The following is a 24,963-nucleotide window of genomic DNA, read 5'->3' on the forward strand; positions in this document are numbered from 1 at the left end:
GATTTGGCATTATGAACACCCAATCCTGCAAATTTATGGTTGTTCTTCCATTATGACACCGGCTAGTCTCCAAGCTTCTAGACGTGGTTCGTCAGAGACGATTGATGGAAAGATTTGCAGAGTCTTCGGTGCAAGAATTAGTTGCATGCAGCAGCTGCCGCGAACCCAATCGAGTCGCTTGAGCACGGCCAAAGCCCGTTTCATAACACGCCTTTGTTGGGAATACAGAACAATCGTTGGTACCGACTGTGCGCGTTTGCGACCCATAAAACAGATCACTGCTTGCAAAAACGAGCTTTCGCCTTCTGTCATACAGCTGTTAATATAATCCGAATGGTGTAGGAGCTGCAGACAAATGGAGACTCCCATCTGAAACCTGTAGGTCTCGAATTCATGTGTGAAAGCCCATAAACTTAAGCCGCGAAATTCGTAAAAGGGTTTGTCTGCGCGAGACTCCAGGCGATTTTCCCAACGACTAAGGAGCCTGGCCCGCTTGAAGATTTCCACTGTGACATTGGAGAACTCCGCCTTCTGATAGCATTTCTGAAGAGCTCTCTCCTCGCCGTTGGTTACAAAGTCGTCCTCATCGCTGTCGTAATCCATAGTGCTATCTGCTACGCAATTCGCATGGTTCGAATGATACGCAGCTACCTGTTTTAGGAGAAAACCCTTATCTATAGCGGAAATATCGGCTACTCTTCGGTACATGTACCGGCACTGTTTATTACGACTGTCACTCAGTAAGAAGTCAAGTCCTCAGGTCGTGACTTAAGGTGGGTGTTGATGGTTTACATACCAGTTGATATCAAAATCTGGATCATCCACCTCATTGACACACCCACAAGCTGGGCAATTGCTCTTCTTCTCCTTGCGAAGAGCATCATCCCAAACGTCGTGAAAGATCATACTCATGTCCCATGTCTGCCCTGGACGAGCAACTTGGTAGAATGGCAGGTCGGTTCTGGCATCCCTTCCCGTCTGGCTATGTTGAAGGATATATCGTTGCGCGTTTATCAGGTTGATACCGGCGTACCTCTGCTTCGTGAACTGATCCCTGATGATAGAATGTACAGTCTACTTGAGTTAGCCTAGGTTGGATGTAGGCGGTAGGTGCATTTCCCACTTACCTCCCACGAGGGTTGAGTGTCCAAAAGGACCGGTATCTTCCATCCAAAAGAATCTTCTATAAATACCGTGTTGCTGTTGCTATAAAGACTGAGTCGAGCTATCATGCTAGGCAGATTGAGTACAGCCTGCTCAATATTGGTCACCGTGGTCCGGATGGCCACAACATTGTCGCTCACTGAAGCACTTGAACGGTGTTTATTAGCGGTGTAGTCTTCAAAGAGCAATTCCAACTTGAGCACTTACATCGTGGATCGTACCATATTCACGACTCCTTCAATCCTTGATGATGTCCTAGCCTCCTCGTCTATCTTGTCAATCAACTGAGAGAGTCGCTGGCCGATCACTTGTTCTGCATCTTGTTCCGCGTCGATGAGAGCGGAGATCCTTTCGGACATGATAGCAAGATCTTGCTCATCAGCGATACTGTAGTCCAGATAGTGTTAGTACAACGCAAATCTCCGTGCTATATACATCGCAAGGGCCTCAGAAATACATACCCCTGAGCTTGTTGCTGAGCCAGCAAGATGGTCGCCTTCTTGCTTGATAGTTGGTGGTGCAGCTTCTTAACTTCGTCCTTCTCGCACATATTCCATTGAATCATCTTGAAAGCATCGCGGAAGTTGAGTCTGGAGCCCTTGTGTCGCAGCAGACTCCTGCCATATTTTGTCACCGCTTTCTCGAGGAATACTTCGATCAGCTCACGGCAGTCCGTAATAACTGGCTGGACAAGATTAACAAGACAGTTGAGCTCGGGACACTGTTTCTTGCGCTGCCAGAATAGCTGCAGCTACAAATTAGACGACAAGTCAGCACGGTCATTCCATAATATTGTACTCGCGGATTCTCACGAACCATCTGCAGCAGGCCTTGGAATTCTCGCAGCTCCACCACTAGTTCCTGGAACTCGCCACGAGCACCACGGCTCTCACTGAGCGCTTGCGTTAGTTGGCATATAAGCTGAATCGTGGTAATAAGGTCACCAAAAGCGCCGTAAGTGAGATTGAACGACATGGCGATCACGCAGAGTGGTTGCGCTGGTTCTTTCTTCCGACTACGAAGGCCGTGAGGCTGCACCGCAATCAGCTATGGCGCATTCCAGAACTTGGGGTCGTTGAGATCGAGCTGCTCCTGAACAGTTGGCAGCTGGTTAGCACTGTACGCAAAAAAGTGCTGTCGGTCCCTCTAATAGACTCGCAGAATGGTATAGGCATGCCAAAAGAAGAAAATGACTCCAATGTGGACGAATTGTTGGGTTCAAAGAGCTAGATCACGGGGATGGGTGCCAGAGAGGCGGTGCTGACACCTACAGAGACAGCCTGCAGGTCTGCCTTGCTACCATAACGCAGCCACCGGAATACATCGGCATGTATTGATTGGATACATGGCGTTAAAGAGAACGTTCCCACCCACGGTTTTTCCTGTACTTCTGGGACTGAAATCAAGCAGGAAATTGGCGATGCAAAACGTAAGTGACAGAGGGCCAACAGACGACCCTGTCATTCATCTTTATTTTCATTACTTCATTACTCATAGCAAGCCAGTAAATATGCGTCGACGAGCACATCTGCCTTTTGCTAGCCAAGTAGCACTCTCTCATACGACTCCTGATCCAAGTGTGGCAGCAACGCCAACCTCAACGCAGCACCGCTGTCCGCAATCGCAGGCAGGACGCCCTGGACTTGCTGGAGGTTGCCGCGCATACTCTCAATATGGTTTCCAAGCTGCTCCACAGCGCCTTTGAGGTCCTGGTCTTCGTCCAGGCCGATGAAGGTCTTGCCGACGGCCTTGTCGACAGCCTGTAGCTCACCGATACCACTCTTCGCCTCTGCGTCCTCTCTGCTCGGCGGCTCCGGCACCAGCGTGTGCACCTTGCGCAGCTGGTCCCGTCTGGACCGGGCCTCGGACCGGGCGTTGGCACCGAGCGCGTTCAGGAGCCTGTACTCGCGCTCGAGCTCCTTCTCGGCGCGCTCCTTCTCGCGCTGTAGCAGCGAGACGCCGTGCAGCAGCGGGTCCAGCTGGGCCTGCAGGCTCTGGATGCCGTCCACGGTGCGCTCGAACTCGAGCTCGTCCTCGCGCCGCTGGGAGGTGGTGGCCGGCGGGAACGGCAGGCCGCGAGTGAGCCGCGACCGCAGACGGTTGCTGATGGCGTTGAGGGCCGCGGTCGCTTGGGCGTGCTTCTGGAGGTTGTTGAGGCGGAGGAGGACGGGGCGCGAGGCCGAGTGAAGCAGCTCTGTGACGCTGTCTATTGACGTCGCATCCAGAGGCGACCACTTGTTGGTGATGGTGTCTCGCGGAATGCGACGGACGCGGGTAGTTAGATGTCGATAGGGGGCTGGGTCTGGTGAGGGGGATCGGGATCCGGCATGCTCTTGCGACGGCCGATGTGTACTAGTATCTGAAGTGCGAGGCCTGCCTTTACGGCGTGGTGCCCTCTCAGGAGCTGAATCTTGGTCTAATTCGTCCTCAGATTGCCGCTGTCGGTGATTTGGCTTTTGACCGTTCTGACCGTCTTTTTCGAGAGACGGCCGACCGCGCTTCTTTTTCGGCTTCTCAGTCGACTTCTCCGCTGTGTCTTGCGCGGCATCATTCTGTAGTGAAGGGCGACCTCGCTTCTTCTTTTTCGGTTGTGTGTCTGGCTCCGCTGCTTCAGCGCCGAGCTCTGGATCGGCTACAGGCCGCCCCTTCTTCCTCCTTGGCTTCCGAGACCGTTCTTCTGTTTCTGGACTCCCCTCTTGTTCATGATCTTCCTCTTGTGTGCCCTTATACCATGCTCCAACGGATTGTCGATCCCTTTCGCTTCTCCTGAGAAGGCTAGAGTCTCCCTCCTGTTCGTCGTCGGCCTCGGCTGCGTCCTCATTCTCTGCTGCCTCATTCTCCTTTCCTACCGCTCTTGGCCGCCGCCCGCGCTTCTTTGGCTGTGACGAATCGCCTCGTCGCTCATGTTCATCTTCTTGCACACGTGTGGTTGAGGGTCTCCCGCGCTTCTTCAGCAGTCGGTTCGTGGTAGCTGCACCCGCATCCTCGACATCGTCTGCAGGAGTTTCTTCCTGCGAATGTGAAGGCCGCCCTCGTTTCTTGGGCTTTGGCGCCGGGACGGGAGCTTCCTCAGCGTTCTCGGGTTCGGCGCTGTATTGTGGCTTTTGCGACAACGATGGTCTTCCTCGCTTTCTCTTCACGGGAGCTTCTACTTCTGCTTCTGGTGCGTCGGGCTCGGCTTCTGTCCTTGCCGGCCTCCCACGCTTCCGAGGACGCGCAGCTTCGTCGGCGTCCTCGGGGCCACCTTGCGACCGTGGATTGGCGATCGTGCCGCTGTTTGTGAGGGTGGTTTGAGTGCGCGACGCGCTGGTGGTATCCTGCGACGCGTTCGACGGGCGGCCGCGCTTGCGCTTTTGGTTCGCAGTCTCGTGCGCCTGCAATCTATTGTTAGCATATGCTCAAAGATCAATTTCGGGACCAGGGAGACAAACCATGACACTGGCATAGAGATACAGGTATTTGCTTCATAAGTCCAGCGGCGATGACTTCACTTCAATGTCCAGTTCGCGGTTTGCTGGCGGCGCGTCCAAGTGCGGTTAGCGCGAAGGCCAGCTGATGAGGAGCTCCAAGCTCTGGGCGGAGCAATAAAAACGGGCGTCAATTTATTGTTGATTTATTCGGAGAGCTGTCGACGTCCGTATCCGACGAGGACTAAACAAAACGCGTCGCAATTGGTTGGTCCAATCAGGATGATTCGCTCTTGTTGCATCCCCGTTTCATCAATGGTATACCAATCTGTATTGAATACTATAGCTGTTCAAGCAGGCGACCTGCATCCACCCTCCTGATTAATGCCAACCGCCAAAGTACTGTAGTTATTGCAGTGCCTCTCTTGGTTGGGTCCCTCACTCAGCTCCCCCGGCCAACCACGGCGCTGGAGCTACAAGGGTGTCCTTGGGTGTACGGATTTATGTCCCGCAGGCTTGGCAGACGAGTCCGGTTCTAGCGCACACTGGGCCTCCCCCCGTCCTCCCCCGTCGTAAGTGGAATTGCCAATGGTTCCAGGGTCTTCTCTGTCCTCTTGTCCATCAACAACTTTTTGTTGCTTCGACCGTGTCCAACGAAAGATAGCTTCTTGCAGGCATCCAGGGTCTCCGTTGCTCCCGACTATTTAATTAATTGCTTTTTGATTCTCTTATCCCCAAGCTCGCGTTGCCCTTAGTCTTCCTGTCTTACCTGAACCCCTCCCACTTACATCATACCGGTTGGTAGACTGTCATAGCTCCCGCTTGATCTTCGTCCTCCCGTCCAGAGACACAGGCCACATAGCCACCATGCGCTTCTCTGCAGCCTCAGCCCTCCTGGGCCTGCCTCTCCTCGCCAGCGCGCAGGATGTGCCGGAATACCAGGCTCAGTTCCAGAACTATCTGGACAAGTTCATGTCCTATGTCCCCAACCCGAGCAAGTCGGACCCCATTGGCGCCGCCCAGGCCAAGGCCGGGTCGCTGAAGATGGACATCTTGACCTTGAACAACTGGAGAGATGTTCTCTACAGCCACGTCACTCCTCAGACCGAGACTCCCGAGGAGACCTGGGTGCTGATCACCGGAGGAAACAAGACCTGCTTTGGTACGTGGACGTCCGACGGAGGACATGAGACATGACATTTGGTTGCTGACTAGCTATCAACAGGCCACTGCGAGAAGGTCGAGACCGCCTTCAACCAGACTGCCGCCAAGTTTGCGCTGACCCCCGGCGCTCCTCACACTGCCCTGCTGAACTGCGAGAACGAGCCCGTCCTCTGCAACTCGTGGTCCGCCCCTACCGGTGCCCTCTGGATCTTCGAGATGCTGCCTCCCCCCGCCGAAATCAACCTCTACGCCAAGCGCTTCAACCTGACCACTGTTACCAGCGACGACTTCGCCCAGCTGCAGAAGGAAGGACACAAGACCAACGCTAAGCTGCACGATGGTATCTTCCACCCAATCAACGGTTGGTTCGCTCAGAACGGCGTGCAGACCCCCGTAGGATACGTCCTCTGGTTCTTCAACCTCGTTCCCAGCTGGCTCTTCATGGTCGTCGTCTCTATGGTGTCCAGAACTATGATGTGAGTACACCCGAGCTTCCTTGTTTCCCGTTGCCGAGACAGAAAGACTGACAAATGCGTAGGGGCAACCGAATGGGTCAACAGGGTGCCCGCGCTGGTCCCCGTCCCGCGGCTACCGGCCAAGCTCAGGCTCGGTAAATCATCGAAGGTCTTCCAGGGTGCCAGTAGAGAAGCGGCGCAGTCTTCAGTGATCCGAGGATGCGAGGCAAAGCGAAAGCCTGTCCTCAGTGAAACCGGGACACAATGGGCGCATATTGGGCATCGTGTGGCATTTGGATAAAACCATGTCTCTCGGGGGCTTTCCTATCCGCAGGCGCTGTCGCAATCTTTGTAGCCATAGTCACATATTAGTGTTGTAATAAACCAAGCCAGTGAGTGGCTTTTGAGTCGCAAATTCTCAGGTCTTGCGCTTGCATATTGCCTCGACGTCCTTGAGGCCATCGACGACCTCGTTGGCGAGCTTGGGGTTGGCAAGCCGGCCGTAACGAAGGTCGCTCATGTTGCCGACGGTTTGCTGGACGGATTCCAGAAGGGCGGCCTCCTCTTCTTCAAGCCGCCGTATCTCTTGTTCGAGGTCGTTGTTTGCGGTTTCCATTTCGGGCAGAATACTATAGAGGGTGTGCTTCTTGGATTTGACAGTGTTCGAGGTGGGCCCGAAGAGCTGGTGTAGAGAGGCCGTTAGTAGATGTAGTGACGAAAGCACACAGCGAAAGGACCTACGTTTCTCTCGATCTCTATCTCGTCGTCAATCCCTTCGTCGGTCTCAGCTTCTCGACGCGCTTTGGCGACCGCTCGACGCAGCGCCTTGCCCCGCCGGACTTCATCGTTGATGTTGCTCGCGACAGAGTCGACTACGGCATTGCGCTGCTGCTGCAGGTCGCGGTAGAGCGTGCGGACCTGCGGGGATGACTGCTGCGACTTGGGGAAGTACGACGTGAACTCTTGTAGAGACACGATCACGGGCAGACGCGCCGGCACCAATAGGTAATTCTGCAAAATCGCCGACTCAGTGGGGGCCATTGTCGCCTTTGCGGTGATTGTACCAGACAAGAAAGGCGGTGGTTGAGGTAAGTTCACGGTATATCTAACTCCTGCTTGCGTACGTACTATCCCGACGCAGCTTTCTGTCCTGTAGAGGGAGTCGCGATCGTTGTGCGTACGTACATACAGCTAACGACTGTGTTGTATGTAGTGTCTGAGAGGCGTGCGATGACGAAAAATGGAGGCGTCCCGATAATTGTCGCTCTTAATGAATGCCCGCGGTTGTCACTCTTTCCTGGCTGCTGGGGCGCAGGACAGACGCGACGGTCGAAACCCCTTTTAGCGTCCCTTGGGCAATTGACTTGAACGCGTCCGAGCGCCACTTCTCAGAACTTTGGAATGAATGGCCTCTTGAATTGAAAGCAACACCGGCTCAGCTTACACGCATCTACGTTGGCTGTCTGTAGGCGCACAAACAACAACCGGGTGATTTGCCATTTCATGGTTGAATTAGAAAACGACCTTTGTTAGCATTGCCCTACCTGCTTCGAGAGCCGCAGATCCCAGCACATCTCTGGAGGTCTCATCAGTCAATCTCATTCTCACTTCGTCTGTGAGATCCATCTGATATCTGGAGCTGCCAACAGGCAACATCCCGCTCTCCACCCGCTGTACGATACTGCCACAAACGCTGCGCTCATCGAGTGACCTGGCGTGTTTGCCTGGACGTATCTTGCCCACGGTCTGCCGCTCGGCGACAGGAAGCTTCTCGCACGGAAACTTTATTCACCATCCCGCTTCGCTCAGCACCACGCAGACACAATGGCGCCCTCAAAGCAAGCACCGGGCCCCATCTATGCTAAGGACGAGAAGGTCCTCTGCTTCCACGGGGACCTGATGTACGAGGCCAAGATCACAGATATCCGCAGTGCCGCAGACCCCGCCAACACCAACGTCGCGACCATCAAGGCCGACGACGCCCAGTACAAGGTCCACTACAAGGGCTGGAAGTCCTCGTGGGACGACTGGGTCCTCCAGGACAGAATTCGTAAGTTCACCGACGACAACAAGGCCCTGGCCACCCAGCTGCAGCAGGCCGCCCGCCTCCGGACGGCCGGTGGCAGCAAGAGTGCGAAGAAGGCCATCGGCAAGGCCGTCGGCGGTGGCGACAGCGAGATGAGCTCCGCGCGAGGCAGTGAGGAGCGTGCTGCTATGAACAGCTACGCCGGTAGAGGTCCGCGAAGAGGTAGAGATTATGAGCTCGAGAGTGTAAGTACCCATCCCCTTTTCTTTCCCCACCTTTCAACTTCAGCTCGTGGGAGTGCGATCCCTCCAAAGATTTGATTCTCGATGATGTCCCCTGAACACACTGTCCGGCGTCATGATATCAAGACCACTTGGTCTGGAACGACAAGGGTGTAGGCGATTGATGGCGACCGGTCCAGACTCCTGCCTTCGGTATCACAGGTGGGTTTTGGCGGGATGTGGTGAGATTCAAGATATGGGCGCAGAGTTGGGCAGCGCGCCGGCAAGTCAACTTGCTCGATCATTTTCTGGGTTGTGGAAATTTTTTCCCCTCTGGAATGATCGTGTGTTTGCGTCGCATCCAGTCGCGAGCACCTTCTCCTCACCTCGAGGATTCAGGGGTTGCCGGACGCTGCGCACCACATCATCCTCAACAAATTCACAAAGAAACCCCCTCGCTACTTGATTTACGTCGAACAGCGCAGCGGTCATTCTGGTACGCAGGTCGAACACCGTTGCCGCAGCGGCCATCAAAACCCCACGACAACATTGAGTGTTCTCACCTTTGATCAACTCCCCAACTTCCCCCACCGAACCTCAGGCTTGTGATCCAGCACGAACACTGTCTGCTACCAGACGCAGCTAGGTCGTCCGAGTCGCGGTAACAATTTTGAGACTCAGGCCTCGGTCTGACCAGATCGCCCAGTTGCAAAGAGGCTGTCATCCATCTGCGTTCACTGGATGCCACCCAAGCAGATGCGTGTTTCCCTACTATCCTCTGCACCCTCCTGAGAAAACTACCGCGCCATTACGTTCCCGGATCCCACACCATATTGCGCAACTCCTGCGATATTCCCAAGCAAGACCCCGTGATCCACAGGTCTTCGATATTGCAGGAGCGCTTTCCGCCCCAAAAACGGACTGCTGGGCTGTCTCTACTCAACACGGAGCCGATCGATACCCTGGCAGCATTGTCTGTTCCACGCTTTCATATTACCGGCAATGACCAGGGCGTCGAAGCTTGGATCTATCACTCACTACGCGCGCTACTCTTCATCTGCAACGCCGCTTTTTTTTCACCTGCCTCATCTCGCTACACAAGGGCACGGTCTACTCGATTGAAGCAGTCTTGTGTATGCCCAGGGCCGCCAACAAAACCGCATGCGTGGTCGCGTGCACAATACCCAACACCTGCAACTTACTGTGATCGAAGTCTGCGACTTTCGGGTTGTATTGCGCTTCTGGGCGTGCGCAATCACATCGACCGCTGAACGCCGAGCTTCCACTTTTATCAGAAAGAGATCGTGTGGATCTGGATTCACGACCAATAGCCCTGACACTGTTGACCTTGTCCCCGCTGCTTTTCACTGGTTGCCTCCTCTCATTGAAGAAGTCGCCGTTCAGAGGGATCGATCAAATCTTGGGTCGCACGTGCATTCCGGACCATTTCGTTGTTCGCTGCAGCTGCCATCTATTCATACCTGATAGAAGCGACTGTCGAGGCGCCAGCCTAAGCGACTTCCTACAACTGAGCACTTCTGCATATCCGCTCATTGATCCATCCCCGACCTCTTGGGTGTCGATTTGTAGAGGACCTACCGATCTTGCCATAAAGCTGAGAAGATCGTGCTTGCCTTACTGGCCCGTCCTAGACAGAATGGACACTCGCACCACCAGGCGAATCACTCGCAGCGAGCGCCGGAGAGAGAAATTTGACGCCACCGACAATCCTACCGAGCAGGCAGACTTAATGCTAGCTTCTCACAAGAGAAGAACTCGAGGTCGCGCTCCAAGCTTCATTAAGGAGGAGATTGGGTTCGACAAAGCGTTACAGCAGGCCTTGACTTTGTCCCTGCAAGAGAGTGGTCCCCCTACCCGCAGCCCGACCTCATGTTCGACTGGCACAGGTGATAGTCATGCTGCACCGAGCAGTGAGAGCCCAGCACTCAAAGAATTTGAGAGTCGGCCTGAGCGCCAAGCTCGGCAGAGATCACCAGTCTCAAAACCCTCTAAGACGCTAGAGATACCTCGTACGAAGAAGCGAAAATTGGCGCACTCCTTGTCTCTTGAAGAGCCGCCTCATGGCGAGACAACGATCAAGCAACCTTCGGATGCAGCAATTACCAAGAAGCTTGCGGCAAAGGAGGCCAGATATGCGGCTGTGGCTGCCAGAAATGACCATCTCCTGCATCTTCCGCCCACCAACGGCCAGATTTATGTGAATAAAAGGGGAGTCTTGGTCCGAAGCCGAAACGATGACCCTTATAACGCCCACGTCAACGATGCACCCCCTCATCCCAAAATCATCCAGGCCGAGAAAGCAGGCACTTTGACTCGAGAAAAATTACGATGGTACAAGGACATGGCTCATGATGTCAACATTCCCGTGGCCGGAATACCCTCTGACAAACCTTGGCGTCCGAAGTTGGACTATTCAGCGGTGTTCGCGCCCGGAGTCTTGGATCGCGATATGTGGCGCTCTTTGGATCGCATTCCTACACTGACTTTTGGACCAGTCGAGTTCATCATGAAACACAAAGAGCTAATTGATGACTTACAGGAGGATGCCTTCCACCAGCGCCCGTCGATTAAGATTCACGTGCCCGATCTGCTGAAAGGTCTGCTGGTTGATGACTGGGAGAACATCACCAAGAACAACCAGCTTGTTCCCCTTCCGCACCCCAACCCCGTCACAAAGCTTCTCAACGACTACCTCGAGTACGAGAAGGCCCAGCGCCAGGAGGGCTCTGCAGCTATTGATATCTTGGAGGAGACTGTCTCCGGTCTGAGGGAGTACTTCGACAAGTGCCTTGGCAGAATTCTACTGTACCGGTAAGATCTGGTACCATCATAACCGAGCCCTTAAGCTAACCCGAATGCAGTTTTGAGCGTCCTCAGTATGCTCAGATTCGCGAGAAGTGGAACGATTCCACATCAGAGCTCTTTGGCAAGACTGCTTGCGACACCTACGGCGCTGAGCACTTGATGCGCCTGATGAGTAGGTACCCGCCCGGCGCCAGCTTTCAACGCGTAGCTAACAACCCGTAGCTTCTCTTCCCGAGCTGGTTGCTCAGACCAACATGGACCAGCAGTCCGTGAACCGCCTCCGTGAGGAGCTTGCCAAGCTCTGCCAGTGGCTGGAGAAGAACGCTGCCGAATACTTCCTGAGCGAATATGAGACGCCCGCTGCTGACTATCCCGACAAGCCGAAGAATTAGGAACACTCGATCCGGACCCGTCGCACACCCCGGCGACGTCTGAATTGACCAGCGCAGCCTTCGCTCAAACCCCACGCGCTATGAACTGCATGACGGTCCGGATGAATCGGCCATCATGGAAACACTCTCGCACAGATGAACACTTCTGTGTAAAGCGTTTCGGAAACCTATAACACTTGTGGATCGGCTCGTTTTTTTCGAGTACGATGATAATGGCCCTCCCGGCTGCTCGCCATTGAACCCGACACACGATCACTTGGTTTTCGGTACCATAGGCAGCCTCAATTCGCATCGTTTGGAAGGCTCGACCAGTGAAATGGAGTTGCAGATTTCCAAGCAGAAAGTCCCTCGTCATGTTTGGGCTGCTCTGGCGATATCTTTGGTGTCTCCCGTTGCGAATTGGCTAACGGCCTTGGTTCCGATATTTGTGAGAAGAGACGGTGAGCAGCTGTGCATTTCCCATTGTCTGCTCAGGAAGGCACCAAATGGTAGATATGGTTGACTATGGAAACGGACACTGCTAGGGAGGGGGATGTTTTCGCCAAGGACGGCAATTTGAGATACATTTCACGGTAATGGTCCGGCTGGTTTGCCGGGAGACAGGCGGACCCCAAAAAAGACTCATGAACAGTCTGAATAAACGGTTGTTTTTCATCTGACTGCCATGGTTTCCACCTCGTCGTTTGTGATATGGACGTCCAGTGATGCAACCTACGGTCATTATTCCGCTTGGGCGCAGATTCTCCAATGAATGGGTTGCTCTGTCCACACTGGACAAGCAGCACTAGAAACTCGTGAAACCTGTACAGCAGAACAAAATCAACGGCCCTCGCACGCAGGCCGACTTCTCGAGAAGCAGGCCAGATCATTCGTAAGTGAGTCACGGTGGTTTGGCTCCAAGTTGGATTTCGAGAAATCTAGCCAGGCAAGAAGGCTCGCAGCTGGAGATTGCAGTATAGACAGGCATGTGTTCCCCTCGAATCCAATAGCAAGACCAAATTTCATTGCGGCATACGCCATACGTGAGTCCAGCAACACCAGACACATTACTTCATCCCCTCCCTTCGGATGGGGTGACAGCATACGTAATGCAGAGGCGGCAATACTGCCATACCCGACAGCATATGAGCAGTATAGCACGGGCTCTGATGGTGGTGAGCTTGCAGGGTGAGCGGCTGTTGGAGTGACCAGACATAGCCCTTTCGAAAGGTGGCTAGTTTGGCATGTAGCAAGACAATAAACCGGAGGATGATGCTCAGTATTCGCTTCACTCATACATCTCATGTACGGCAGAGCCCCGATCTTGAATTGAACTGGGGCCTACCACGCGCGAAACAGCTGGGGGTTTGCAAGATTAAGACTTGTTGATTGTACAAGGGGGGTGGATATTTCTCCCCCGACACCTCCTCCCGCGTGGTATATATATGACAATATGCACAGATAGTCGTACACTGGGGTGCTTCTTCTTCCTCCACTTGTTCGGATCCAGTACCGGCAGGGCCTTCCTTCAACCCCATATGTGGCACCATCCCCCGAGCCCCTTCCCCCTCATGTTGATCGCCTCCTAGGCCCAACATGTCCATCGAGTCGAGCCTGTCGCAGCCCGGCCTCTAAGCAGCGTCTCCCTGCTCAGTTACTCTCGGCCTCTTCCGCCATTTTCGTATCATTTCTCCTGTAAACCAGAACACCCGGGAGGGCCTCTCCAATGCCTCAGGCCCGGTGGGCGGGCTTCTCGAGCCAGAAGCCGCGCTCGGGGCGGCGCTCGTCGCGCATCTCGGCGGGCGAGAGGGCGCGGTCGACCTCCTCGACGCGGACCAGCTCCTTGACCTTCATGATCATGCCGGCGAACTGCGGCGAGACCGGGTGGAAGACGGTCTGGGTGCGCTTGCGCAGGCCCAGGGCGGCCAGGACGCCGCGCGTGCGCTCCGGCAGGCCGATGGCGCTGCGGTGCAGGGTCACGCGGAAGAAGGACATGGTGACGTCTTGGTCGTCGAAGAAAAGTTTGGTAGGAACGGTCGGGGAGGTTACACGAGGAGGAGGAGGAGGAGGAGTCTTTGGCGTGGACGAGCGAGCTTCGACGGTTCTCTCACAGTCACGCGCGCGTAGTGAGATTTTGGTTGTCAGAATGCAGTCGTTTAAGTGCCTGTCGACATGTTCTGGTCAGCGGAAATTCCTCAACCCAATCATCACAAGGTCGGCGTGGACCCGGAGACTAGCCAGTGTAGTTCGCGAGCCGCTGTCCTCAATGTCCCAGCTCCACCAGATCCGGGATGCGTCTGGCTTAACCCCCAATTGAGCAATGCACGTCTAGGAAGTCAAACTCACCGACTTGAGGGAATGTTCGTCCAGTCCGCCGCCTCCAAGCTGCCTCACCAATTCAAAGCAATGTCTCTGTGCTAGGCTTGCCGCTCCGACGATGTTGGCGATGGGACCAGTCGCGAACTTTTGGGCCAGCCCCGAGGTTTGGCCGCTTATCGCTTATCAGGAGAAGCGATGGCACCCAGTCTTGTAGTCAGCTGGCTACATACACGCCCAGAGTCATCCTAATCTCACGCCATCAGCTCTCTGCAACAGGTGAACCTCTGAATCTTCATGGCCTGGTGCATGATGCATTCAACTAGAGCATTCTGCAGGACTAGAGATGCATACGCTGCAACACAAAAGCCAATTCTTCTCATCCAGGTAGCTTTGGGGACTCGGGCATTAGGCATCATGACGCAGTTGTTACTACGCACATCAACGTACATCGTTCGTCCACATAATGACTGCACAGCGAGCATCCAGGTCCGACTCTCTTAACTTGACTCGTCTATTACTCTCGAGGCCAAAACCGGGCCTCGCACAAAGATATGCTATATCTCCTCATCTCGTACAGGATCATCACGTAGAAAATCTAGTGCCACGTGCTCCCCATTCATTCCGTTCCAAGCGTAAGCAGAGTTCCCATTTTCCCTCGCAAAAGTTTCAACTTCTTATACAACGCCTCACGTCCTTTATTTGACCGAGACCTCGACTCTGCCCTCACCGACGGGGCCGGGGGCGCCGAGGGTGGGCAGCAGGTAGGTGATGTCATCCCAAGGATGTCTGTACAGACCAGTGCGCAGTCTCTTCTGGTCGAGGTAGTGGGCAATCAGACCAATGGATCGGCCCAGCACGAACAGACCGTTCAGGACACCCATGTTCATGTAGTCCTCAGCCTCCTCGGGGCTGAAAGCACCGCAGTTGCGCATGAGATCAACGAAGCACACGGCAATGCAACCATCGACGTTCAGGATCAGGTTGTCCTTCTTGGAGGTGGTGACGGTCTCGACGGCCAGAGCGTAGTCGAGGAGCTTGTGGCTGGGGAACTTGGCCAAGACGTACTCCTTGACAAGCTCGACACGCAGATCGGGGTTGTTCCTCGACTTGATACGGTGACCAATACCGGGGATGAGCTTATTCTGCTTGCGCATGGTGTCGACAAACTCACGAGGGCTCAGACCCTTGTCGGCAGCCTGGGCGAACTCCTGGGCGGCACCGTCAAGGGCACCACCGAAACGAGAACCGATGGTCAGCAGACCGGCAACGAGGGAGCTGATCAGGTCCTTGCCGGCACGGGTGGTGATGATGGTGTTCATGGCACCAGACACGGCGGGACCGTGGTCGGCAGTGAGCATGAGAACCATTTCCAAGAACTTGGAGGCGTAGTCGGGCAGGCGACGACGGAACCAAAGCAGAGACATGACACCACCGATACCGATCTCCTCCTTGAAGACATCCGAGATGGGCATACCGGCGTACAGGAGCTCCTGGCCACGGTCATCGGAGATGGTGGAAATGAAGGCAGCAGGCTTTCGGATGAGACCGAGCTCCTGGGCCCACGAGTAGTCCATGGGGATCTTGGGGACCACGGGCTCACGCTCGGGAACAATGACCTTCTGCTGAACGAGCTTGTCGTACACCTGCTTGAGGACGCCGGGGAGCTCCTCGAAGGTGTCCGGGACGTGGATGCCGGCCTCCTTCATCTTCTTGTTCTTCATGGCGGCAGTCTCAAGCTGGGAGTTGGCGAACGAACCGGCGTGACCGAACTGAACCTCTGTCTTGAACATGCTGGCGCAAGTACCAATGGCCCACGCAACGATGGGCTTGGTGATGACGCCCTGCTTGACGGCCTCAATGACCTTGTACTCCTCAACACCACCAACCTCACCAAGCAAGACCAAGATCTTGCACGAGGGGTCGGCCTGGTATCGGAGCATGTGGTCAATGAAGGTGGTACCGGGGTATCTGTCACCACCGATGGCGATACCCTCGTAGACACCGTCGGTGTTTTGCGAGATGATGTTGTTCAGCTCGTTGGACATACCACCAGACTTGGAGACGTAACCAACGGAGCCCTTGCGGTAGAGCTTGGAGGCAACAATGTTGTCCATCATACCACCAGTGTTGCCGATCTTGAAGCTGCCAGGCTTGATACCACCGACGGTGGCAGGTCCAATGATCTGGACACCCTTCTTGCGGGCAACATGGGCGATCTCACGCGCACGCTGAATCACTTGTCAGTCACGTCCCGACGGTCTGATTGCTTTTCAAGGAAGAAAGGTCTTACTCGCTCGGGCACACCCTCAGCAATGATGGCAATGGTCTTGATTTGAGGGTAGTTCATCAGCTCCATGGTAGAGCTGTAGACACTTCGCGAGGAAGCAAAGTTGACGACGACATCAACGTCAGGGTGCTTCTCCACGGCCTTCTCGACCTGCTGGTAGACGGGCAGGAGGGTCTCGCTGGTTCCCCAGTACATCTTGCTGACGAACTGACCACCGAATGTGTAGATGATGCCAGCGACCGAGGGGGTGGTGCGCTTGCAGATGAAGTCGAAGTCGAGCATGCCCTGGACAGCCTTGGGCTGCAGACCGTAGACCAGACATCTCGTCTTGTCGCTGAAGAGAGCGTGCTCGGGGAGGGGGCTCAGAGGTCGGCTGGGAGCTCCGAACCGGGTGATGTTGTCGTTAGCTGACAGACCACCGGCCGAGCTGGTGCCGTTAACACCATTCGTGGTAGGAGACATGTTGGCTGTGGTGGATTCGGGTTCTCAGGATGTCTATAAGGCGAGAAAAAGCAGTCTAGTTAGCTGTATGCTCCTGCCAGGTATCCAGCTCGCTCATGCAATCAAGGCCAAGTCGGAAATTGGGAAAGAAACAGAGTTGGGTGAAGCTGTTCGAAGGCCGCACACAGTAGTGAATGCACCTGATTCGAGGGGGGTTGCTTGATGTGTAAGATCAAGGGTACAAGATGGTGTCAGACGGGGTTTTCAAGAGGGATTGGCGCTCCCTGGCCGGATCTTAGTCTGTAGGAGGCGAACGAGAAAAGAGGCTTTGCCGGCCGCGCTGAGCACAACCCAAGCAAGCCCGATGGGATCAGGGATCTGCTGCCTTTGACGGACAATGCATCTTTGACCTCCCCCGCGGAGTTTTCCCAGCGGACTCGACGGCATTGGCCCCCTTTCAAGCTCCCAGCAAAGACAGAACAGCGCAGAACAGGCGGGTAGGGGCAGGTGGCCAAGCCAGCAGGCAAAGCCAGCACGGGGGTTCGCACGCAACAAGCTGACTTACCTTATCTTGCAGCTGACTGCACTCGGATACCTAAAGCAATGAAACGCACTGAGACCGGATGAAGCGTCTCGCCGTTGCAGCTTCAGAGGAGTGGATGTCGGGGTGGGAGTTTTCAATGGGGGGGAAGCAAGAGGATTGTAAGTCGAGCTTTTTTTTCCGGCCCAGGTTGAGTGAAAGCGACGACGGGGAACTTGGGGAGACGGGCAGGGGCGCACAGATGCAGGGGAGGGAAGCAGGGTCCGCCCGAAGAACAGAGACAGTGGGTTGGGTGTGGTGTGTGGCTCTGGTTTGCCTTTCTGCGCAAATGCGTTGCGGTGTGTGGATGCACCAGGCCAAGCGCCTCGTTTTTTTTTTCCCTCTTGTCGGTGCTGTGAGCGAGCAGGTCCGGTGGAAACTAGCAGTCGGAATAGTTGGGGTAAATTTTAATACCAGTCGTCTGTTCTGTTGAATTCCAAGTCGCAGGCATTGGATCCCAAGTGCCTTGTTGGCCCGAATAGTAGCGGCGCAAGATTGAGCTTCCATTTGCTGGGAGCGCTGGACCCCCAGAACCCCTCCTGACCCTGTTGATCATGGCGGCTTTCTGACGTGGGTTGCAGCCAGCCCTGCAGGGAGCCAGGGAGCAGCCCGGCTAGGGTGCTGGGGGTGCACCTCGTTCGCTGCCATTCTCGCCCACGGCCAGCGCTCTCCCAGGGCTGTTCTGCCCACTGGGCCCCTCCAGCAGGCTTTCGGGCCCTGTCCCGCTCTTTTGGCCCGCCCTGGGATCGAGGTACCGGTACGAGCTTGCGTAACACCCCACCACGAATATAGCACCACAGTCTATCGCTGGGCGATTAGCAAATGAAAATCGCTAGTCCCCCTCCGTTGTCGCCAATATTATCCGCGAAACTCGGGCACTTTTCTCAGAACGCCAACAAACAAATAGGAGAAATCGCGAGCAATAACTTTATCGCAACTCAAATCGAGAAGGTGCGCACTGGGGGGATTCAGGAGGAGCATGCGCTTGCCCATCATTGACCAGCTGGTCGAGCCCACGGCTTGCCCGTCCGGGTGGATATGGCATTGCGACCCGTGGAGGTCCTCGCACTGCAACAGTTCTCGGAGGTCAGCTCACCATATCGGGAAGTTGACCGGACGACAGCTGTGCCCACCCCGGTTGCCGGATGGTCCCCAAATGCCAACTCCGGCCTATTTCGTGCCGCCATCAACGCCTGACATGGCCGCGGGACACCTTTTCGGAAGTCAGGAAAGGGATCTCGGGGCGGCATTGCAGCATTGCAGCATAGATAGAGTGTGCATTGGCGACACTCAAGCGACGAACCGGGCAGGCCTGCCACGTGAAGTGATTTTGCCTGTCGGTTGCTGCGTCGCAATTCCAGATTGGGCTCCATCCAGAGGCCATCGCACTACTTAGTATAGAGCTTGCCTGCCATTTAGGGGCTCAGATACGGGTTTCTCGAGTGCTGGGGACGAGCGCCTGCTTTAGTTCGGCTTCGACTGATTCCATCTGACTCGGCGCAGCAGCTGGTGCTGCACTCATGGTCTCATGCATCCATCGTCCGTGTCAAAGTGCCCTTGCCCGGGCGGTTCCCCGAGCCTGAGTGTCACCAGACAGAAAGTTCGATGATGCCACACCACACCCTGCAGCCATCGGAGTCCATGAGTTGAGCGTGCATTTGTCCAAGCCAACCCGCTGAAGGTTCTTGCCGTGTGTGCAGGCAGGAGCGCATTTGCAGGTTCCCTCGGCCAATTTCAGAACCAGTCAGCCGAGTTTGGGCCCGAACCTTGGTAGCAACGGTCGAAACTGGCCGACGACAACTTCCCCCCCAACCTGTGGAAGTGTTGGTGTTGGGGTACCGGTACTTTGGTGGCCCGGCTAGGCTGTACGGGGCGCAGGATCTCCCCCAATAGTTTTGGGGCGGTAAGACACAGTCGGGTGCCCCGTATGGATTGCCGTACACCGTGCCTGATTTGCCTGCCAGCCTGCGGGTAGCGTCCCCCTCCAAAGCTGCAAGCGCAGGCTCGTTCCCACTCCGGGCCACGGGCGGTGGCCGACAGGACCCCCCAATTGCAGGACCCAGCAGACCGCCCAAAGTGCCCCAAGTGTCCCCCCAATCCATGCCCCAATCCATGGCCCAATCCCAGCACGGACCCCGGGGCGCGCGCCAGAGATTTGACTTGCTGGACTGGAGCACACACCAAAGCTGCACCTTCCGGGCCCTGAAGGCAACTGGCGGAGCTTTCTAGGGTCACCCGTTGGCATTGGCACCTCTCTGAACCTCGAAATTTTCTGAACGAGAATCCCCATTCCTGCCGCCCTCAATTCAGTCTCAAAGAACCACCTTCCGCTTGGAGTTGTGTTCTCGTCTTCCTCTGCTTGAAAGAAAGAGTAAGTGCATCGCCGTGGCATTCTGCTTTCCCCAGCTCAACCCAGTCCCCCCATTGCAATTCCTCCTTCTCGCCAGTCGAAGAGGGGTGCATCGTAGGGAACACTGCCCCCCCCAAGTGCGTTGCAACAAGGTAAGCAAGCTGTCATCGAGACAACTCGTATCCAGCTCGTTTTTCGAAAAGAGGAGGGGCAAAAGCTAAGGAGGGAAGAAAGGAGTGGCCCGCAGCGGTTCGTGTTCAGCTTGTCGTGTTTCCAACCATCGCCGTTCAGTCTGCCGTTGGGGAGCTGTCTCCCGCTTGCCTCGCACTTGCGCTCTCGTCTCTCAGAACACTCGTCCTAGGAGCTCCGTTGCTGACATCCCACTCCAAAGGAAGAATCAAGAAAATCCAGTCGAAGAGCCAACAGACCGCTCACATACCTGCGAATAGCTTTCTCAACCCGCACAACCACCCAAGATGTCCGCCAAGTCCATCCTCGAGGCCGACGGCAAGGCCATCCTCAACTACCACCTCACCCGGGCGCCCGTCATCAAGCCCACTCCCCTCCCCAAGTCGGCCACACACAACCCTCCTCCCAGATTGGCATCCCTCTACTTCCCCGAGGATGCTGACGTGAACGCTGTCTTGGACCAGGCCGAGGTCACCTACCCGTGGCTGCTCCAGGACGGCGCCAAGTTCGTCGCAAAGCCTGATCAGCTGATCAAGCGCCGAGGCAAGAGCGGTCTCCTGGCCCTGAACAAGACCTGGCCTGAGGCCAAGGCTTGGGTTGCTGAGCGTGCCAGAAAGGTCCAGCAGGTCGAGCACGTCAAGGGTGTTCTCAGCCAGTTCCTCGTCGAGCCTTTCGTTCCTCACCCCGAGGGCACCGAGTACTACATCAACATCAACTCCGTGAGAGATGTGAGTTTTCCCCTTACGCCTTGTGCGAATCTGCCTCTTTGCCTCTCTGCATCATTCCGAATCCCGGTCTCTTTTGCATTCTCCTTTTGGTGTCTGGCGGATGCGCCCAGTGCAAAGAGTGGATTATATCCAGACTTCGCCCAGTCCAAGTCTTTTTGCTTTGCAAAAGAGAACGGACTGTTGGCCGTTAGTCTAGAAAATATCTTATTTTCGCATTGGTGGAAATCAAGTGGTTTTTGCGTCTGGATGAGTTTGTGGCATCGTGGCCGCATTTATTGCACTCATTCGGGCTTGCTGGACCGAGCCGATGCCCTGCGGACGAACGGAAACTAAACCACTTTGCTCGGAATCGGAATCCACCTTGGCACCTTGACACCCACTTTCCGCAATGAGACATGCATAGTTTGCATCGCCCTTTTCCCTAATCACGCTATACTAAACTCTATACGCTCGCCTGCATAGTTGGCAGTTCCCCTGAAGATAAAGAATGCAGGCGCTAATTTGAACTTTGAACTATAGGGCGACTGGATTCTCTTCACCCACGAGGGTGGTGTTGATGTCGGTGATGTTGATGCGAAGGCTGAGAAGCTGTTGATTCCCGTCGATCTTTCAGAGTTCCCCTCGAATGAGGAGATCGCAGCAAACCTGTTGAAGAAGGTTCCCAAGGGTGTTCACAATGTCCTCGTTGACTTCATCTCGCGCCTGTACGCCGTCTATGTCGACTGCCAGTTCACCTACCTTGAGATCAACCCCTTGGTCGTTATCCCCAACGCAGACGCCACATCGGCCGAGGTGCACTTCCTTGACTTGGCCGCCAAGCTTGACCAGACTGCCGACTTCGAGTGTGGTGTGAAGTGGGCTATTGCTCGTTCGCCTGCTGCCCTGGGTCTTGCCGCTGTTGCCAGCGCTGGAAGCAAGATCAGCGTCGACGCCGGCCCGCCCATGGAGTTCCCTGCTCCCTTCGGCCGTGAGCTTTCCAAGGAGGAGGCCTACATCGCAGAGTTGGATGCCAAGACCGGTGCATCGCTCAAGCTCACCGTTCTGAACCCCAACGGCCGTATCTGGACCCTGGTTGCTGGTGGTGGTGCCTCCGTTGTCTACGCTGACGCCATTGCGTCGGTTGGTTTCGCTGATGACCTCGCCAACTACGGTGAATACTCCGGTGCTCCTACCGAGTCGCAAACTTTCCACTACGCCCGCACCGTTCTGGACCTCATGCTCCGTGCACCTCACAGCGACAAGGGCAAGGTCCTGTTCATCGGTGGTGGTATTGCCAACTTCACCAACGTCGCTTCTACCTTCAAGGGTGTCATTCGTGCCCTGCGCGAGTACTCGAAGCAGCTTCAAGAGCAAGACGTCAAGGTCTGGGTCCGTCGTGCTGGTCCTAACTACCAGGAGGGTCTCAAGAACATGAAGGCTGCCACGCAAGAACTGGGTCTTGATGCCAAGATCTTCGGCCCTGAGATGCACGTTTCTGGCATCGTTCCTCTGGCTCTGCTCCCTGGCAAGTGGGAGGAGGCCCAGAAGCTCGGTCTTCATGAGTTCCAGGGATAAATGGTTGCCAAAAGTAATGGTTGTGATGAGTTGTGGAAATGGGGCCCGGCTGAAGCGGGACATTGCTCTGCCGGTCTTGCCATGGTTATGTACGTTGATGAACAGGATGGGAATCAAGCTGGCGCATTAGATATAGGCTGGCGACCCAAATTTGGGTCCAGCGATTGATTCGATCTGGTTTTAGAGATTGGGATGAGCAGCAGTGGAATAGACATCTGTAATATGACTTCGACTAATGCTCCTCGATACTGTGTGAGGCGTGTCGTGACGAATCGGAATGGCATGGCTTTATTGTCCGCGCGCAGTAAGCAGCCTGACTCCGCCAGTAACTGCACTCCCTCTTGTTTTAGGCATAGCTTCGTTTGAATATCAACACACAACAGGGGTACCGCAAGGCTCCGTCGCTCCTTATCGCGACTGCATAAATCAGTCACAGGTCGCCGCTTACTATCCATCCGGGGTGGATTTGCCTCTCGCTCTCTACTATTGTGTATACGTGTGGCGCTTCACCGAGTGTGAAGACCATCGTATCCTTCTCCCAAGTAACTCGATGAGGAAGCCTAAGAAGTCGCTCGATTCCGGACGGCAATCAGAACCTCCGCCACAGCCGTCACGGTTCAAGTTCAAGCTATGGCCTGCTCATAATACTGGAGCACAAGTTCCTGGGCGACCCGCGTCGCCAGCACAGGTGGGGAATCCTTGCTGTCCCACGACTATACGTACTGGTCGCTAATACATTATTTTGAAGGAACGGGCAAGCCCATCTTCACCTTTGTTCTCGTCTCTGCGTACCTCAATCAGACGATCAGTCTCATCAGTCTCAATAAGATCAAGGCAATCCGCTGCAGGGACATGCCGCACCTGTCGCGATATCGATATCCAGCACATTTACGAAGAGTCGGGTAGTCACTATGCACGGGGCATCCTTGTCCAGCAACGATATATGTTTTCATATACACCCGAGTGTACCATGTGTCATGTCTTCCACAAAATTTCAAGCGGTCCAGTGCAGCTCCGGGCTTTCCCACTTATGCCCTATCTAGTGCGACAACTGCAGAGGGACATGGGCTTACCGTTTTCGATCATTGAGCACTGCAAAGTGAAGACGGACGACTTTTTCCTAGCTTTTCTACCGATTGATGTGGACTACCTACGGGAAGGACGACTCGACGAGCTGGTCTCTCAAACAGGCTTCTTAATATGGCGCGCTCAGACGACGATCGGCTATAAGGGGGTTTGCGCGAAAGAGGTATCTCCTCGTTTCGATCCTAATATTGTAGGGAGTTGGTTGAATGAATGCCAATCAAGTCATGTCATCTGCCAGTCACATCACTCGTCTTACCAGCCCGATAACTTGATCGACTGTCAGACGCGACAGATCATCTCTGTTCAGTCCCTCGAAACACCGCCCACGTATATCGCCCTGAGTTACGTGTGGGGCAAAAGCAACAAGCAAGCAGCCAATATCGACGCTGAATCTGTGTTGCCAGCGACGGCGGTACCGGTGATAGAGGATACTTTGGAAGTCGCGGTGTCCTTGGGATACCGCTATGTTTGGATAGACAAGTACTGCGTAGACCAGCGCGACGGTTGGAAGAAGCATGAGCAGATCATGCACATGGATTCGATATACTCGAATGCTGCGCTTACAATTGTAGCCGCGGCGGGGGAAGACGAGTCACATGGGCTTCCTGGGGTCGGTAAAGATCGTAAAGGGAAGAAGGCACCCTTTCAACACGACAACTTCTCGGTATCCTGGGTGCCGCCGAGCCCCCGCCGCGAGATCTTAGGCTCCCGCTGGGCGACTAGGGGCTGGACTTTCCAAGAAGCAGTATTATCACCAAGGTGCCTAGTGTTCACGCAGTACCAGATGTATTTCGAGTGCCGGACCGCGTGTTGCTACGAGAGTCTTAACATCAACATTCAAAAAGCCCCGAACGATATCCTGCCCTGGTTGTTTGAGTTCATGAAACCGCGGCTATTCGTGGGGGACCAGGGTAACGAGCCTGGGCAGCATCACCCGCACACCACCAAACGTGACAGATTTATGGCCTATGTGGAATGCGCGGAAAAGTACTCGCGGAGGACATTGAGCTACGACGAGGACTCACTTAACGCCTTCGCTGGCATGATCAAAAGATTCGAGGCCACCGATCGCCTGCCCGTCCGTCACATCTGGGGGGTTCCCTTCTTCGACCCCCGCGACGACACGTCCCCATCCGACATTGTAGACTACGTGGGTTTCCTGATGGCCGGTCTATCATGGTGGCACGACGGCGAGCAGCGAGAGCCGCGCAGGAGGAAAGGGTTCCCCTCCTGGTCCTGGACCGGCTGGGAAGGCGGCATCACGTGGCCCCGCGCCGTCCACGACTTCGAGATCCAGGCGCCGGCGGACTACATGCTGGCCAGCATCCAGCTGTCGTTCGAGGACGGGTCCACGCGCTCGATACCCGACGTCCGGGACAACCGGCCGGGCGCAGACAAGCTGGGACAGTACCCGAAGGCACTCCTGGTGCAGACGGTGGCAGTCCCGGGCAAGTTCTTGTCCATGCAGAGGGGCCTCATCTGCATCCTGGACAAGGCCGCGACGTGGCGCCCCAGCAAGCCGGGCGTCGAGGAAAGCAAGGTGGTTCAGAACGTACAGAGTGGTGCGTACAAGGCTCTTCGGCTGGGCTCCCTAGGCGATGCAGGGTTCGTCCTTGTGGTGAAGAAGCGCAAAGGCTCGTTCTACCGTGTAGGTATACTCGAGCTGCGCAAAGAATATCTGGCCGTGGAAGAGTTGCATCGGTTGAAGTTTCAAACTTTCAAGTTGAAGTGAACACTTGATGTGACCTGATGGTGAAATAATATCCTCCAATATTGATATAGGCCCAAATATCCA

General features: G+C 55.2%; 10 protein-coding genes across 10 annotated transcripts; 5 read left to right on the top strand and 5 right to left on the bottom strand.

Annotated features, from left to right (window-relative positions):
* Window positions 1–33: 33 nt before the first annotated feature.
* JN550_012345 (uncharacterized protein) lies at window positions 34–2,139 on the bottom strand (the record flags this gene model as incomplete). The annotated part of the gene is made up of 6 exons (XM_049310812.1): window positions 34–730; window positions 797–1,074; window positions 1,128–1,311; window positions 1,372–1,551; window positions 1,626–1,915; window positions 1,981–2,139. The coding sequence occupies 6 exons, from the start codon at window positions 2,137–2,139 to the stop codon at window positions 34–36; spliced, it is 1,788 nt and encodes a 595-aa protein (XP_049165680.1).
* Window positions 2,140–2,702: 563 nt separating this feature from the next.
* JN550_012346 (uncharacterized protein) lies at window positions 2,703–4,598 on the bottom strand (the record flags this gene model as incomplete). The annotated part of the gene is made up of 2 exons (XM_049310813.1): window positions 2,703–4,538; window positions 4,596–4,598. 2 exons carry the CDS (start codon window positions 4,596–4,598, stop codon window positions 2,703–2,705), a joined length of 1,839 nt encoding a protein of 612 aa, XP_049165681.1.
* Window positions 4,599–5,438: 840 nt separating this feature from the next.
* Window positions 5,439–6,349, top strand: JN550_012347 (uncharacterized protein; the record flags this gene model as incomplete). The annotated part of the gene is made up of 3 exons (XM_049310814.1): window positions 5,439–5,733; window positions 5,797–6,211; window positions 6,274–6,349. 3 exons carry the CDS (start codon window positions 5,439–5,441, stop codon window positions 6,347–6,349), a joined length of 786 nt encoding a protein of 261 aa, XP_049165682.1.
* A 259-nt stretch (window positions 6,350–6,608) lies between these two features.
* JN550_012348 (uncharacterized protein) lies at window positions 6,609–7,231 on the bottom strand (the record flags this gene model as incomplete). The annotated part of the gene is made up of 2 exons (XM_049310815.1): window positions 6,609–6,872; window positions 6,932–7,231. 2 exons carry the CDS (start codon window positions 7,229–7,231, stop codon window positions 6,609–6,611), a joined length of 564 nt encoding a protein of 187 aa, XP_049165683.1.
* Window positions 7,232–8,014: 783 nt separating this feature from the next.
* Window positions 8,015–9,046, top strand: JN550_012349 (uncharacterized protein; the record flags this gene model as incomplete). Its single annotated transcript, XM_049310816.1, has 2 exons — window positions 8,015–8,461; window positions 8,837–9,046. 2 exons carry the CDS (start codon window positions 8,015–8,017, stop codon window positions 9,044–9,046), a joined length of 657 nt encoding a protein of 218 aa, XP_049165684.1.
* A 1,048-nt stretch (window positions 9,047–10,094) lies between these two features.
* On the top strand, window positions 10,095–11,655 carry JN550_012350 (uncharacterized protein; the record flags this gene model as incomplete). The annotated part of the gene is made up of 3 exons (XM_049310817.1): window positions 10,095–11,269; window positions 11,320–11,435; window positions 11,486–11,655. 3 exons carry the CDS (start codon window positions 10,095–10,097, stop codon window positions 11,653–11,655), a joined length of 1,461 nt encoding a protein of 486 aa, XP_049165685.1.
* Window positions 11,656–13,365: 1,710 nt separating this feature from the next.
* Window positions 13,366–13,629, bottom strand: JN550_012351 (uncharacterized protein; the record flags this gene model as incomplete). The annotated part of the gene is made up of 1 exon (XM_049310818.1): window positions 13,366–13,629. The coding sequence occupies one exon, from the start codon at window positions 13,627–13,629 to the stop codon at window positions 13,366–13,368; it is 264 nt and encodes an 87-aa protein (XP_049165686.1).
* A 1,019-nt stretch (window positions 13,630–14,648) lies between these two features.
* JN550_012352 (uncharacterized protein) lies at window positions 14,649–16,702 on the bottom strand (the record flags this gene model as incomplete). Its single annotated transcript, XM_049310819.1, has 2 exons — window positions 14,649–16,181; window positions 16,244–16,702. 2 exons carry the CDS (start codon window positions 16,700–16,702, stop codon window positions 14,649–14,651), a joined length of 1,992 nt encoding a protein of 663 aa, XP_049165687.1.
* A 3,385-nt stretch (window positions 16,703–20,087) lies between these two features.
* JN550_012353 (uncharacterized protein) lies at window positions 20,088–22,082 on the top strand (the record flags this gene model as incomplete). Its single annotated transcript, XM_049310820.1, has 2 exons — window positions 20,088–20,528; window positions 21,048–22,082. The coding sequence occupies 2 exons, from the start codon at window positions 20,088–20,090 to the stop codon at window positions 22,080–22,082; spliced, it is 1,476 nt and encodes a 491-aa protein (XP_049165688.1).
* A 1,063-nt stretch (window positions 22,083–23,145) lies between these two features.
* On the top strand, window positions 23,146–24,900 carry JN550_012354 (uncharacterized protein; the record flags this gene model as incomplete). The annotated part of the gene is made up of 1 exon (XM_049310822.1): window positions 23,146–24,900. The coding sequence occupies one exon, from the start codon at window positions 23,146–23,148 to the stop codon at window positions 24,898–24,900; it is 1,755 nt and encodes a 584-aa protein (XP_049165689.1).
* Between the last annotated feature and the right edge of the window lie 63 nt (window positions 24,901–24,963).

This window comes from Neoarthrinium moseri, assembly GCF_022829205.1.
Source record: "Neoarthrinium moseri strain CBS 164.80 chromosome Unknown scaffold84_Wmoseri_CBS_16480, whole genome shotgun sequence".
NCBI lineage: Eukaryota > Fungi > Ascomycota > Sordariomycetes > Amphisphaeriales > Apiosporaceae > Neoarthrinium > Neoarthrinium moseri.